The 15,957-nt window shown below is 56.9% G+C and overlaps 1 protein-coding gene across 2 annotated transcripts in view; it reads right to left on the bottom strand.

The window, feature by feature from the left end:
• Nucleotides 1–4,820, bottom strand: part of MYH10 (myosin heavy chain 10) — an 88,884-nt gene extending 84,064 nt beyond the window's left edge. Inside the window, exons 1-2 of one of the 2 annotated variants that reach the window (XM_036394334.2) lie at nt 4,784–4,820; nt 1,883–2,260 (exon numbers count right to left, since the gene is read on the bottom strand). In XM_036394334.2, coding sequence (XP_036250227.1) covers nt 1,883–2,227 — 345 coding nt within the window. In that variant the 5' untranslated portion in view covers nt 2,228–2,260; nt 4,784–4,820. The remainder of the gene's footprint in view (nt 1–1,882; nt 2,261–4,783) is intronic. The other variant, XM_054516833.1, reaches the window with a different exon arrangement.
• Between the last annotated feature and the right edge of the window lie 11,137 nt (nt 4,821–15,957).

Raw genomic sequence — 15,957 nt, 5'->3', positions numbered from 1 at the left:
CTCTTTTCCTTACACCAGGCAAACAGGAATGTGGGCAATGGCTCTGGGCTGTGCCAGCAGCAGCAGTGCCACGTTCATGAAGTTCAGGGGTGCCCCACAGAGCCCCCGAGAGCTCGAGCTCCTGCAGTGTCCCCCTGGCTGTGAACCCCTGCAGCATCCAGTCCTCCACACACCCCACAGTGCCCTTCTGCACACCTTCACCAAGTCAGCCAGCTTTCATTTCAGCCCAGGAGCCAATTCTTACAGCTGCACTGAACCAGGGCTCTCGGGCAGAGCAGCATCCCCCAGCAGTGTCCCTGTAACTCAGCAAAGCCCAACAAATGCTGGAGCTTTCTCAGCCCAACCAAGCTCTCCCAGCTTGGGCAAGGAGATCACCAACTCCACTTGCACTGACCCCAGGCCTGGCAGAGCATCACCCAGCCCAGGAACAAGCTCCAGTGTGCCCCAGCAGAGCAGGATGAACCCTTTGGGAAGGGAACAAGGTCAGGCACCTGCAGGGCCTCTCCAACTCCACTTGCACGAGCAGCCAGGCTCCCACAAAGGGGGACTGTCACACCCACAGTGGCACCCCCACAAACACCTGGGCCTGCCTTAGCAGGCCCTGCACTAGAGCTTGCTGTGACATTCAAGGCCTGCAGGTTTTTAACCTCCATCATGAAATAGGGCTGTAATAATTGTAATGAATTTTCTAACAGCCATAATTAGGATTGATACACAGACTGGAAACTTTTGACCTATCAACCTGTTTACTTTTTGTTTTCAATCCATTAATTATGCAATTAGTTTCCTTCTGCAGGAATCATTCCAGAAGTATTTTTCACCCAGCTCTGCTATGAGCACCTTGGTGTAAGGCCTTGGAGGAGGAAGCTGACAAAGATACACAAATACAAAAAACCACTTTGTAGTTGTACATGATTTTTAATAAGTCCAAATACTATCAAGGGTCAAGCTAAAAATGTACCCCCTAATCCCCAGATGGAGGGGAAAATGAGCCAACTATCAGGACTAAATAAAGTGGATTTAAGCTTTAAGTGTTTATAAAAAGTGAAGCAAGCATTTAAGCAGATGTTCCAGTGTCTTTTGAGACAGAAAGTCTCCTTGTAGCTGTTCCTGACTCCCTGACCCAACAAGTCCCTGTGCAGCCAGCCTGCCAAGAGAGCAGGAGCTGCTCCTGACTGCAGGCACAGACCTGGGACAGAGCCCAAGGGAGGAGCGGGGTCAGACACAGCACCAAGGGCGCTGTGATTCCCAGCTCCAGAGCAAGATGCTGATAAGCCAGATGTTCAATCAGTGCTTCAAAACCACTGGAAAAAAACAAGCTTTATCTTATTGGTTTATTTTAAGCACTTGAACACATCCCTTCCTGGCCACTAGGCTGATATTCAGTTCCAAAAAGACATTTTGCACTCCCAGTACTCCCAAACTTCATATTTTAAATACCAGCAGAGCCTCTTATTGCCATTTTTAACATGCAGCAAGTTAAAACAAGAGATGTGCTCATTCACATGAGCAGTTAACCTCAGCAATCCAGCAAAGTGAGCGTTTGTCACCTCCCTCAGCACAAGGAAGCCACTTGCCACTGCTCAGTGGATCAGTTCAGCATGAGGCAAGTGCTCCAAGGAGCAGCACAGCAGAGCCCCCCCAGCTGCCATGGCACACTCTGTGGCTGAAAGATGCTCACAGAAGTGTAGTATTTGTTTTACGACAGAGCTCTTGACCTGTACACAGCACAGAAAAAGACTTTGGACTCATGCAAATGCTGGGGATACAAAGTATTTAGGCTGCCAAAATCAAAGCCAAGACCCACTCTGACAGCAGCGATGGCAATCAGGTGAGGCCAGCTGAATTAGCACCCAGAATGGATCCCATAATTGCTACTTACATAGATGAGCCCAGAGTAATAGCGATCCTTTAAATTATGCAATACAGAGGCTTCATTTAAACAGGTTAATTCTGCCATGTCTTCCACTTTGGAGAACTTGGGAGGATTCATCTTCTGAACATCGTCTTTGTTGACGAGCGCCTTCTTCCCGTTCTCCGCCAGTTCAACCAACACCTCGTCCCCCTTCTCCTCCTTGATGCTGGCTGCCTCGAAGCCATGGCGCTCCGAGGGGATCCACACCAGCTTCTTGGCAGTCCAGTCAGCCTGGGTGGCAGGGTTGTAGATGACAGCCCTGTCCACGAAGAGGTAGCGCTCCGGATCCTCCTGGCCCGACCTCTGCGCCATCCCGGCAAGAGAAGGGCTCTGCTCCCAGTCACCCTGCAGGCAGAGAGGGAGAAGCAAGGAGCACGTTACACACAGCCTCACGAGCCAGTGATGCAGCACCAGCTCCTGCTCCAGCACCAGCTCCTGCTCCAGCACCAGCTCCTGCTCCTGCCCTGGGAGAAGCAGCACCAGGCATCGCTCCCAGCCTGGAGGAGCCGCTGCACAACCAACACCCTGCTCACACACCTGTGCCACACAAAAGCTCAGTCACCTGTCAAGTGCCACCCAAACCCAGGGCAGACAAAGCTCAGTCACCTGTCAAGTGCCACCCAAACCCAGGGCAGGGCAGCCAGCAGGGATCCAGCTGTGCAGCTGCAAGGGAGAGACATCACAGCAAGAGCTGTGGGCAGGAAGAAACACACACCTGTGTGCTGGGCTTAGATAAGGAATGAGAGCAAACAGAGCAGGAGCTTGGCACTAAACTCAGCGGTGATGGAACAGTGAAAAACAAAAATACAGAGATAGATACAAACCCATAAATCTGCTCAGTGGATTCTGCTGCAAAAACCAAAAGGCGGCAAGGATGAGTTTTAAAAATGTGGATTTTCAGCTACAGAAAAGAACTTGGGACACTTGGGGTTTCTGCAAGCCATCCAGGCAGCTAAACCTTGCTCATATTCTCTCTGAAAAGCTTTGCATTTCCACAGCCTGCTCCCGTTCTCAGTCCTGAGTGCTGACATCACCATATTCCAAAAAATGTCTCCAGATCTCAAGTTTACCTCCAGGCTCAAAACACTGCAAGGAATGATGCTGGATTTTCCAACAGCTCCACGGGTAATTTGAAGCAGAGAGAAAAACCACTGACTGACAAGAGCCCCTGCACACTCATTTTACCTGGCTGCCTCTACCCAAGAGAGGCCCCTGCCATCACAGCCAGGATTCCTGGAGCTGGCAGATCCAGCTGCCCACAGGGCACCAAGGAAAAGCCCGACCCCTGGTCCTCAGGACTTGAAACGTCTTGGTTTGTAACACACACCACCTTCCCTGCTGAAGAACCCCAAGAACATTGGCTACGGAATCCTTTCCCAGCAGGTAAGCCAAAGGCCAGCTTGGGAACAAAGCCAGGGAGGTTCCCAAACTGCATTTGTCACCTTTCCCACTATGGCACGCGCCCTGATGGAAGTTCTGCAACCCAACCCTCCCGAGAAGAACGTGTAATTAAACAGGATAATCGCGTCTCCAGCTAAGGCAGAGAGATTTGTTACATTGTCCAACTTTAGTGCAAAGCAAGCCTGAAGTCACTGAGCCCTTCAGAGGTGTGAGGAGCAGATCCCTTAGCACAGATGGCTTAATTCAAATCAAGAGATGATGACTCAACATTTAAAGTATTTTAGAAGAGCCTCTCAGAGAAAATTTCCATGAACAAAGATGGAATCGTCGAGGGCACACCTCTAAGCGATAGCTGGACTCCTCCGCCAGGAAATTGACGGTTTAGTCAACGAATGCAATGAATGCCCCATTTGGCTGGGGAAAGCGACAGATGAAATAGAGGAGCTTTGAAAGCCACGGGAGGAAGGTGACTGTCCCCACCGTGCCAGGCTCCAGCCCAAGGTCTAACAAAGCCCTGGAACGGCAGTGCCACCCCGGCGTGCCAATGGCCCTCGGTGTCAGGTCCTGAGCGCTGCGGGCAGGTGAGACACAGCCCGAGGCAGCCAGCACTCCGCTTCTACACACCAAGGGGCACCGGAACCTGAAGGTCAAATAAAGCTCATACAACGACATGAACCATCATTGCACCCAAGGGAATTAAAGGGTGAAGACGGAGATGAATGCATTCATAGAGGAGGGCACGCACCGGTCACACTCCAGCGGTGTGAGTGACTGGAGAGCAGCTCTGAGCTAAACCCAAACCTCGGGGAGCACAAACACCTTCAGGGTCATTCTCCCAGCCGGGCTCCCAGCCCCACAAAGCCCAGCACAAAAGACCCTCCGCAGAAGCAAGGCAAGCTGCAGCTCACCCTAGCCAGGGCTGCTCCGCTAACAATGGCATTCAAATGAAACACACAAATGAGCACATTTATCATGCAGGAATCCAGCACTCCCAACAGACGACGTGCGAATAAAGGCAAAAAGAAAAAAAAAAATCCAAAGAAAAACCTCAGACACGTTGTGAACAAAAGGGGGGCGGGGGGCGCGGCGGGGCAGGGCCGGCGGGGCAGCCCCGGGCCCGAGCAGCGCCCCAGGGCCGCGGCCGCGCTGCCGCTCGCCGGGCCCGAAGGACAAAGAGGCGGCCGCGGCTTGGCCCGGCGGCGCCCGCAGCGGCCGCGGCCCCGCGCCCCCCGCCCGGGGCCCGCGGGGAAGGCAGAAAATGGCCGAAAACAGCCGGGAACGGCCCCCTCCTCTCGCGGCCGGGGCCGGCACCGGCAGCGGGGGGGAGGGCGGCGCGGGCGGGCGGCCCAACAAGGGGGTCTTTGTGTGCCGGGCCCGCCGCCCCCGCCACACCCCCGCCGCGGGCGGGCCCCGCCGAGCCGCCCCCCTCCCGGTGCCGCGGCCCCGCCGCCAGCCCCGCCGGCTCACCTGTGCAGCGCCGGCCGCCGCCCGCCCGCCGCCCGCCGGCTCCGCCGCGCCCGCTCCGCCCCGCGCCCGCCGCGCTCCTTTAGCGCCGCGCCGGCCCCGCCGCCCCCCGCCGCACCGCCCGCCCCCGCCGCCGCGCGCCGCGCGTCCATTGGTCCGCAACCGCGTCCGTCAGCGGCTTCGCGCGCTCCCATTGGTCCGCGCCGCGGCCGCTCTCCGGCCACAGCCATAGCAACCTCCGCACGCCGTGGGCCGGCCCGCCCCCGCGCCGCGCCCCGCCCCCTCGGCGCCCATTGGCTCTCGTCACCCCGCAGCGCCGCACTGATTGGGCGGTTGCCACGCCCGTCACGGCGGGCCCCGCCCCGCGCTGCAGCACGGCCGGCGGGGGCGCGTCCCCGGTGCTGCGGCGAGCGGCGGGAGCGCGCCTCCCCCGCACCCGCCCGCGCGCCCCCGCCGCCCGTCCATGTCCGCGTCCCAGGCACCGCCACCGCCAGTGCGGCCGGGATCGGAGCCGGGCTGTGCAGAGCCCCGGCCCGCTCCCCACGCGGCCCGTCCCGCAGAGCCGGCCGCAGCCCTCGGTGACCGCCCCCGGGTCACTCCCGGACGGTCGCAGACACGCCGTGTGCCGGCCGAGTGTCCCCAGGCTGCCTCTGCAGCGCTCGGGCCCCGTGCCCGGCCCGGCTCCCGTTCTCCGCTCCTGAGCCGTGTCCCCGGGGCTCCGGAGCCCTCGCCCGCCGGGCAGCGCCGGTCGCGGCTCGGCCGGGATGCGGAGCGGCGGCGGGAGCTGAGCCTCCGAGCGGCCCGGGGCTCGCTGCGCTCTGCCAGGGATGGATCCCGCGGGGACCCGCGCTCCCGTCCATCCCGGACACCTTCCCCGCTCCATGGCCTTTCCAGAGCCTTCCTCCCTGGCCGAGCCTCCCGGGGCCCGCCCGGTGCCTGCAGCCCGGGGTGGGCACGGCCCCGGCCCGAAGCACGGCCGTGGAGCCCCGGGGCTGCTGCCCCGAGCGAGGGGCTCAGCGTTAAAGCCTTTTGAGTGGAAGGAATTTGTGTTGGATCCTCCGGGCTGCGAGCGGGGCGAGGAGCGGGGAGATGCGGCGGGAGGGAGCATCAGAGCTGGAATCTGGGGGATCCCGGGCAGGGCTGGGGACAGCAGCCGGGATGTGTCCCCTTGTCCCCGTGCTTGGGAAGCAGGACTGTCTGTGAGCTGGAACAGAAGTGTTTCAAATCACACCTGCCTCTGCAATCCAACTTAAAATTTTGGATGGGTTGCAGGGTTCAGAAGGAGGCAATCAACCAAATGTGGGGTGCCAGGCTCCTGGCACAGGGTTGGGGTCACCCCAAAGGAGGCAATCAACCAAATGTGGGGTGCCAGGCTCCTGGCACAGGGCTGGGGATCACTGGCTCACCCCAAAGGAGGCAGCCAGGTGAAGGTGGGGTGCCAGGCTCACCCCAGCCCATCACTGCACACAGATCAGCCCTGCACAGCTCCTGGCGCCCGGGTTTCTCTGAAAGCCTCCCTGGTAATTACCATTGCAGTGGGAGGTCTTGCACGTCCTGTTTCTCCGAAAATTCAGGGTGTTGACTCGCAGGCAGATGAAAGCCCAAAGGCTCAACTGGTTCCTCCCCTGGTTAGGCTGTGCAAGGGCTGTGCCACTCCCGGGCAGCCCAGCTCCAGCTCCAGCTCGGTGGCCACTGCCCCGAGCAGCCCCAGGCACCGAGTGAGGCAACCCCACGTGGATTTGGGTTGCCTAAATACGGGCATGTCCCAGGATCTCCACGTTTCCCTGGCTCAGCCATCAGGTCTCCGTGAGATGAGGCACTCAGGCTGTGCTCACAGAGCAACAGCCGCTCCCTGGCAGTGCCAGAACTTGCCAATGGAGAAGCCTGATGAGTTCTGTGCTCCTTTTGGAAAGATCACGGGCACCAGGAGCAGCACCTGGAGCAGCACCTGGAGCAGCACCATCACCTGTGGTCACCCCTCAAGGCAGGTAAGGCCTGGGCATGGAGCAGCATCCAAACCCCGACACCCTCACTGCCCAGGGCAGCACCTCCACATCTCCCTGCTTCCAGAAAACTTCCATTTTTACACATTCAGCACCATTTAAAAGAGAAATAGAAACACCACCCAGAAAACATTAATCTAGGCACAAGCTGTTTGAGGAGTTTAGTTTCTTCTAGGAAATTATTTCCATGGAAAATCCTTGAGGATCCTGTAGATGCCATGTGGAGCGTGTCAGCGTATAGCATTGGGTTATTATTTTTATCACACAATTATTTTTATCCAAGCTCCTGTTAGGAAGGAATTCTCCAAATCCACTCAATGCCTTTAACCCATGGAGGGAAAGATAATATTTCTGTCCAACCCAGGAGATTGGAAAGAGGAGAGGCTGGAGAAAGCAGAGAGAAACAAGATAATATTTCTGTCCAACCCAGGAGATTGGAAAGAGGAGAGGCTGGAGAAAGCAGAGAGAAACATCTTCCATACAGGATTTTATTTAAATAGAAACTCAGCTGGTCATTAATCCTAAAATTGGCCCTGTACCTTTACAGAGAAGTCTCTTGCTACTGTGGCTACCAGGGCAAGCTTGAGGCCAAGCCTGTCCCAGGGGTGTTCCAGAGCTGGGACCAGGTGGGTCAATAAGAACCACGTGAGCCTGAAGCAGCACCTGGTATGTTTGAAACAACACAGAGAATTTGAGCAAAAAATGCTCCATTTGTTCCTAATGTGGAGCTCTTGCTGCTGGTGGCATGTCCTGTGCAGCTCCTTTCCTCACTGGGTGATGTTCCCCTCCCTCCCCAGGCCCCCTGGGACAGCACCAGGCAGGACAAACCTCTGCAAGGGACAGACACCCCTGGTACCCCAGCGCTGCTTGTGCTGCCCCGTGTCCCTGCAGAGTCCACAAATAAGCCAAAAACTCTCCTTCCTTGGCTGCTTGGCACTTTTGGTGCCTCCCTTTCTGTCTGTGGGAGATTTCGGGTGTATCTCCAAGAGTTACAGACCTGGGTCTGGCCCCCAGGAGCCCCTGCAGAGCAGAACTCCTCAGGATTTCTGGGTCACATTTGTCCCCCATAACTCCAAGCCCTGAGCAATTCTGAGCCAGGGTTTAGATTATTTAAATGCAGGGGTCTCATGCACAGAATGAGGTTCGAGCCTAGTGGCGACAAGGGGACACCTAAATAAAATCCATTTGAATTCATTTCCCAGTTGAAATCCTGAGCTGCTGTGACTTTGGGTGGCCACAGGGAAGAGATGTCACCGTGCCCATGGCAGAGCTGAGGTCACACCTGAGGCACACAGCGCCGAGATCCTTCAAAGGAAGGTGGAGGAAAAGGCAGAACTGCTCCTGTACAAACTGCCTGCTTTGTTGTGTGGGATCAAAACAGAGAGGTGTAGGGATAAAAGATAAATTATTCCACGAGAAAATTGCTTTATAATAAACATTTCTATGTGAGAGGCATGAAAGGAATGGGAAATTCAAGCCTCATGCTTGATGCTTGAGTTTCAAAGCTTTCTGAGCTGTACTAAATGGCAGTCAGATGAGGTTAACATCTATTTCTTGCAGCAGACTGTCCTCCAGGGCCACACCACTTATTTCACCTCGTGTGTCAATAGGAAACGTTCCCAAACAGGAGGGATCAGCACCAAACACCAGCTCCATTGTCTCACCCAGCATATATTTCAGTCCTGGAGAGTTTTAAAAGTTCTCTAAATCAGGAATGGAAAGTGTGCTCCTTGCTCTCCAGAGGGGATTGCACAAGGGCTGGCTGGCCAGGCTGCAGTGCCCCTGATGTCACAGCAGCAGAAATAGCCCCTCTGCAGGCTGAGAGGGGTGGATTTGGGGTTTGCATTGCTCCCAGCACACCTGGCAGCCAAGGCATTCCATGGAGTACCCCGAGCCTCCTGGAGCTGGAAGGGCTGGAGCTGAGGACAGGCTGAGACCCATCCCACACACACAGTCACACAACCACAGAATCACAGAATTCACAGAATCACAGTATTCACAGGATCACAGAATTCACAGGATCACAGTATTCACAGGATCACAGAATCACTGGGTTGGAAGAGACCTTCAAGGCCATCAAGTCCAGCCCAGCCCCAACACCTGAACTCAACCCTGGCCCCCAGTGCCACATCCAGGCTTTGTTAAACACACCCAGGGGTGGGGACTCCACCACCTCCCCGGGCAGCCATTCCAGAACTTTGTCACCCTTTCTGTAAAACACTTTTTCCTAATATCCAACCTCTATTTCCCTTGGTGCAGCTCGAGGCTGTGTGCTCTGGTTGTGTCAGTGCTGCTGCAGAAAGAGCCCAGCCCCAGCTGAGCACAGGCACCTTTCAGGAGCTGTGAGAGTGATGGGGGCAGCCCTGAGTCTCCTTTTCTCCAGGCTGAGCTCCCCCAGCTCCCTCAGTGGCTCCTCACAGGGTTTGTGCTCCCAGCCCCTCTCCAGCCTTGTTCCCCTCCTCTGGATGTGCTCCAGCCCCTCCATCCCAAACTGAGGGCCCAGAGCTGGGCACAGCACTCGGGCTGTGCCCTCACCAGTGCCGAGCACAGGGGAGGAATCCCTGCCCTGCTCCTGCTGCCACAGCAGCCCTGACCCAGGCCAGCAGCACCAGGATCCCAGACCATGCTGGATCAACCTCTGGGTGTGCAGGGGGACCTGTGCTCAGCTGCTCCTGGCTTCCTCCTCTCCACCCATCACTGGCAAGGAGTGGAAGCTGGGAAGGCAGAGCAGGATTTTCACAGCCTGCCTTCCACTCTCAGCATGAGGGTTTGGCATGCAGGGCTCTTCCCTCAAGGAAAAGGAGGGATCACTCTCAAATCTCAGCTTAAACCCTTGCAGAAATCTGAACCTCCCTTCTCCCCTCGGAGCAGGAATTTGTCAGATCTGCCCTCCCTGCCCTGCTCACCACGCCCTGGGATGGGAAATGTCCCGTAAAACCACGTGTGCAGGTTTGGGAAGCTGCCCTGGTACCTGTGTCTGACTGAGGGCCTTCAATTCTCACCCCAAGTACACCAGCCTGCGCTGCTGAAGCACTCCTCCCTTGCAATGCTGTTTTTAAGGGAAATTATTTACTTATGACACAGTGGAAAGGCCAGAAGGAAGGTTCATTGGGCATCTTAGAATCAGAGGGTGAATCAAGCTGGAATGAACATCACAAGATCACCTAGTTCAAGCTAGGTAGAGTTTTGCAGACTTAGATAAAGAAAATGGTGGAAGTGTCCCATGGACCCGCTTGCAAAGGGCACATTTCCCCAGGGATCCCAGCCTTGCCCAGAGCTGGCCTTTACTCAGCACAACTGCAGGATTAGGTGTGTGGATGCCAGCAGCACGAGCCTGTCATGCAGAATTCTCCAATGGGAAAGATTCCCTTCCTCACATTGTGCCTGTGGGCTTTGTTTGTATTTTCATTTGCCACAGACAGGGCTTAGTCCTGGTCCAGCACCCCCTACCCTGGCTGGGAGCCCCATCTATCCCCTGTCCCTCTGCCCACACTGCTGGGGGAGCTAAATGCTCCATGAAATGGGGAAATAATGCCCCATCCAGTGGGGAAATAATGCTCCATGGAATGGGGAAATAATGCCCCATCCAATGGGGAAATAATGCCCCATCCAATGGGGAAATAATGCTCCATGAAATGGGGAAATATTGCCCCATCCAATGGGGAAATAATGCTCCATGAAATGGGGAAATAATGCCCCATCCAATGGGGAAATAGTGCCCCATCCAATGGGGAAATAGTGCCCCATCCAATGAGGAAATAATGCCCCATCCAATGGGGAAATAATGCTCCATGAAATGGGGAAATAATGCACCATCCAATGGGGAAATAGTGCCCCATCCAATGGGGAAATAATGCCTCATCCAATGGGGAAATAATGCCCCATCCAATGGGGAAATATTGCCCCGTCCAATGGGGAAATAATGCTCCATGAAATGGGGAAATAGTGCCCCATCCAATGGGGAAATAATGCCCCATCCAATGGGGAAATAATGCCCCATTTGTACCCAGGCAATCCCAGCAGGATTCTCTGACATTTGTCACACAAAAACACCAAAGTGGTGCCAAGGCACACGAGCCCCCTGCACGGCCCTTGGGCTGCCCTGGTGGAACAGGATGGGACCTCTCTGCCAACCAAGCCTCTCCTGTACATCCCAGCTGCTCTTCCAGTGCCCACATGTGCCAAAAAGGAGAAAAAGCCTTCAGAGCCCCCTCTGAGGAGCAGACAGCCAAGAACTGATGAGGACAGCATCCAAAAGAGGAGAACCTTCCAGCAGGAGTAGAGATCTGATGGCTGCTGGGTTGCCTTGGGAGCCTGGGCCCCATTCCTAAAGACAAATAATGCATTTGGGATGTCTCCTGGCCTCGTGAGAAGGTGTGAGCTCCTCAGGGCCCCCCTGAGAAGGCAAGGACATTGCCCAGAGCACCAGCAGCTGTGTCCAGGGCCAGCAGCAACCTCAGCTCCTCCTGACCTGAGACCTGACCACAAGAGCTTGTGTCTGCCTAAAAATCCCCAGAGGAGCATTCCCAAGCCCTGCCTCGTGTTTGGGCAGGGGCACAGGTGCTGCCAGCTGCCCTGACCCTGCACAACCCTCTCACACTTCAAAGTGTGTGTTTGCCCTGCCAGGCTCCAGCCCCGCACCCCTGGCCAGCCCCAGTGCCCTGCAAGGGGCAAGTGATGGCGTGCAGGGTTTGCCCAGGCAATTCCAGTGTGCTGGGGGTTTTCCCAGCTCCCGTTAGGCTCTGCACTCTTTAATTGGAGCTGATTTACGGCATTTTTATTGCTGCAGACAGCCAGCAGTTGGCACAGCAGGCAGCTTTAATATTACTTCTGCATTTTGTTATTGAATCGCCAGCTTGGAAGGCAACAGTGGGGCTTTTTATAGCTGCAGCCTGGCAGCACAGCTCCTGCCTGGCTCTGGAGAGCTCAGGGTGCCCCTGGGGGCCAGCAGGAGCACAGCCAGCTGACCACAGCACACCCGCGCCCCAGTTTGTGCGAGCAGCTCAGGGACACAGCCCTGCTCCAGCTCCTGCTCCTGCTCCACGGCACTGCCCAGCCCCTCCCTGGGGCTCATCGTGCCTTTACTGGCCCGCAGGGCTGGCCTCGAGGTTCTTACCTGGAGATTTGCTCCCTCCCAGAGTGCAAAACACAGCCTCTGCTGTGGAACACGGGGTACAGGCCAGGCTGCACCTCAAGCAGCTCAGGACAGGAGGCAGAGCAGCTGCTGCCACCCTCCTGTGTGCAGCAGAGGCTGTGACAGGCACGGTGGCCTTGGAGTGTGGCTTTTGCTGCAGCTCACGCTCTCCATCCAGGGAATCACTGCCTTTCAGTCTCACAGGTGTGCAGGATCTGTGTCCTGGTCCAGCTCCCCTCTGTGAGGCGTGTGATAAAGTGTGCCTGGAAGGGATCAAGGTGGTCTCTGTTATCAATCCATCACACACAGTTTGTTTTAGCGTGTTCTGGAGGAGCCCATTCACTTTCACAAGTCTCCTCTGTGGTTATTCATCTTGGGCTTGAAAGCAGCAGGGTCCAAGCTGCACACACAGGTTAATGCCAGCTGGGGAAGCCCTGTCCCGCAGAGCCCAGCAGCTGAGGGCAGTGCCTGCGAGCTGGAGATCAGTTCTGCCTGGGGAATGTCCCTACAGGGGAGTGTCCCTGCAGTCCCGTTTCTGCTCCCAGCCCTGTGGCAGCACCCGGCTCTGTGTGGAGCAGGGAGTTCCCTTGGCAGCCCGCAGGCACCGTCTCATTCAGTCTCACTCAATGGGATTTAATGATTGACTGAACCCTGCCGGTTAATTACCCAGCCAATACTCAGCTATCAGCCTCGGTGAGTTTGTAACTCATACACCCAGCCCTGGCCGGGCTGGGCCATCGATCCCAGCAGATCCCAGTTTATCCCAGCAGAGAGATGCCCTGGGGCAGTGAGGATGAGCAGGGTGAGGAGCACTTAACCCTGGCACAGCCCACACAGCCCATGGCCCACAGCTCACAGGGGAAAGGCTCATGGCACTGCACAGGCCCTGTGCCAAGGGGAAGAGGAGCTGGCACATCCCTGTGGGGGTGAGGCCGTGTCCCTGTTGTGCCCTGAGCACTGGGTCCTGCTGGCAGTGTCTGTCCTCTCCACACCCCGGGAATGTGCTCTGCAGCTTTTCCCTGTCGCCAGGCACAGCCCTCAAAGGATCTCAGCATCATCAGGGCTGGAAGGGACCCCTGGAGAGCCCCCAGTCCAGGCCCTGCCAGGCAGGGTCCCCCTGGGCAGGTGGCACAGGAACTCACCCAGGTGAGGCTCCAGTGCCTTTGCTGGTGCAGTGAGCTGTGCCCAGCCGGCAGAAGGGGACCTGCAGCAGCTGCCTGGGCTGGCTGGGCAAAGCCTCAGCCTCCCCTGCACACAGTCCAGCCCTGGCAAAGGGCTGCAGCAGAGCACCCCCTCACCAACCCTAGCAGGGACAGCTCAGCCACAGGAGGACTTCTCGAGTATTTTCAGTGCTTCCTCCCACCCTGAAAATGGCGCTGTTGGTGGAAAATGCAGATGCTACCATGGGAGGAGTGGGAGAAAACCACAGCCCAGAGCCCGGAGCTGTTGGGTAGCACAGAGGGGGGTGCAGAAATGCAGAGTGCAGCTCCTGCAGCGTGGCATTGGGGTGAAAGGGCAGAGCACAGGAGCCAGAGCACAGCATGGGCATCCCACCCCTCTCACCAGCAGAACCTGATCCCCATGGTCATTCCCCAGCTCCTCTGGGAACATTTTCATGTCCCTGTCCCTGTCCCTGTGAGCATCTCCCCATTCCACGAGCACTGCCCTGCTCCCACGCAGGCAGCATTCCCAAATCCCACCTTGGCATGGGCACAGCCTGTGCCAGCAGCATGGAGAAGCTCACATGCTGCTCAATAACTGCTCCAGACAGAGGAGGGCAGAGCACCACAGAGGCCATGCTCAGCTGAGCTTCAGGATGACAAGACAAAGGTGATTTGCAAATGATTCAATGATCGAGTTTTCAATTGGACTCGTGCCTTTCCTCACCTGTTTAAGATGGATGAGATGGGTCTGAGCCTCTGGAAGGGCTGTTTGTAAAACAAACAACCAGGCTGTGAATTATCCTGGATGTTAGCCTTGGCTGGAGGGCACTGCAGGAGGGTCTGCTGCTCCTCAGGGATGAGCCCTGCTGGGTTCAGGTGCTGCTCCTGGCGCTGGGATTTGTGTATCAGCACAGCAGAGGCTGCTCCCAGCTCTGTGCAAGCCCTCCAGAGCCCAGTGGCACCAGTCTGATGAGCCTGTCAGGCACAGGATCTGAAGGGCATCTGCAGATGGAGCCATGGGACCTCCCCTACCTCTGCTGAAGGATCCTGGGGCTGCATTTTTAACAGACTCCCTTCCTGTGCGTGCATTTACACCCCGGGGTTTAAAGAGGCTGAAATGAATGTGTCTTTGGTAGCTCAGCTCTTTGTCATGGTTTATTTATTAATTATTTCTTAGCTGTCATTTTATATGTGTGCTGTTACTCAATCACCAGCAGGGTGGAAGCTAAACCTGACTCTAGAGAGAATAAAATGCCCTTTTCCTGTGTTGTTTTCTACTGGAACAGCCTCTGCAGGTGCTGCTGTGCCTGAAGGGCAGAGAGTCAAGGGATTTTTCAGTGTTAAATCATGTGGAAATCAGCATAGAGGGGGAGTGTTCATACAGGGGCTGTGCTTGAGTAGTGCTGAGCAATGATGGGTTTGCTTGGTGCAAAGAACACCAAAGGAGATGAAACAGCACAGGAGGAACCAGCAGAGCTTTGAGGTGAAGGAATCCCTAATTCCAGCCCTGCAGCAAAGCAGGGAGGAACCACTGACAGAAACCACTGGGCCACTGCACCCAGGGGCCACTCTCGGCTCTGGGGGCATGGAAATACCCGGGGGGAGCAAAGCCACTGGTTCAGGGTGTGTAAAGGGGTAACTGTGCCACATCCAGGCAACTCCTGAGCATTTCAAAGGAGGGCAGCCCATGCTGGGGGAGCAGAGCTCGTGACTCACAGCAGGACACGCAGCCAGTGGGGGTTTCATATACACATCCTTGTCAGGAATTTCATTTTCCATAGGGCTCTTTCCCCTCCATCCTCCCGTTTCAATTTAAATTCCCTGTCAGGGTCCCAAAAGAGGCCAATCTTCACCCCCAGCTGAACGTCTGCAGGACCTGTAATGAGTTAGGGCTGAACTGCTGCCAGCCCTTCTGGTAACGTTTAGAGAGGCCCTGGCTCCCGGCCAGACCCAGCGCTGGAGGAGAGAAAGGCAGAGCTTGACAGGAGTGAAGACATTGCAGGATGTCTGGGAGACAATCCCAGCCCCTCAGGATCACAGCCCCTGCAGCCCCTTTCCCATCCCAGGCAGGATCAGAGCCCCTGCAGCCCCTTTCCCATCCCAGGCAGGATCAGAGCCCCTGCAGCCCCTTTCCCATCCCGGGCAGGATCAGAGCCCCTGCAGCCCCTTTCCCATCCCGGGCAGGATCAGAGCCCCTGCAGCCCCTTTCCCATCCTGGGCAGGATCAGAGCCTCTGCAGCCCCTTTCCCATCCCACCCTGGGCAGGATCAGAACCCCTGCAGCCCCTTTCCCATCCTGGGCAGGATCAGAGCCCCTGCAGCCCCTTTCCCATCCTGGGCAGGATCACGGCCCCTGCAGCCCCTTTCCCATCCCGGGCAGGATCACAGCCCCTGCAGCCCCTTTCCCATCCCACCTGGATAGGATCAGAGCCCCTGCAGCCCCTTTCCCATCCCGGGCAGGATCACAGCCCCTGCAGCCCCTTTCCTATCCCAGGCAGGATCAGAGCCCCTGCAGCCCCTTTCCCATCCCGGGCAGGATCAGAGCCCCTGCAGCCCCTTTCCCATCCCGGGCAGGATCAGAGCCCCTGCAGCCCCTTTCCCATCCCGGGCAGGATCACAGCCCCTGCAGCCCCTTTCCCATCCCACCTGGATAGGATCAGAGCCCCTGCAGCCCCTTTCCCATCCCGGGCAGGATCACAGCCCCTGCAGCCCCTTTCCTATCCCACCTGGATAGGATCAGAGCCCCTGCAGCCCCTTTCCCATCCCGGGCAGGATCACAGCCCCTGCAGCCCCTTTCCCATCCTGGGCAGGATCAGAGCCCCTGCAGCCCCTTTCCCAGCATCTGCAGCCTGGCCCTGCAGGCACAGCGTGCCTGGGG

This window comes from Molothrus ater, chromosome 19 (genome assembly GCF_012460135.2).
Source record: "Molothrus ater isolate BHLD 08-10-18 breed brown headed cowbird chromosome 19, BPBGC_Mater_1.1, whole genome shotgun sequence".
Classification (NCBI taxonomy): domain Eukaryota; kingdom Metazoa; phylum Chordata; class Aves; order Passeriformes; family Icteridae; genus Molothrus; species Molothrus ater.
Note: the sequence above shows the minus strand (reverse complement) of the source record. Positions and strands in the feature narration are given on the sequence as shown.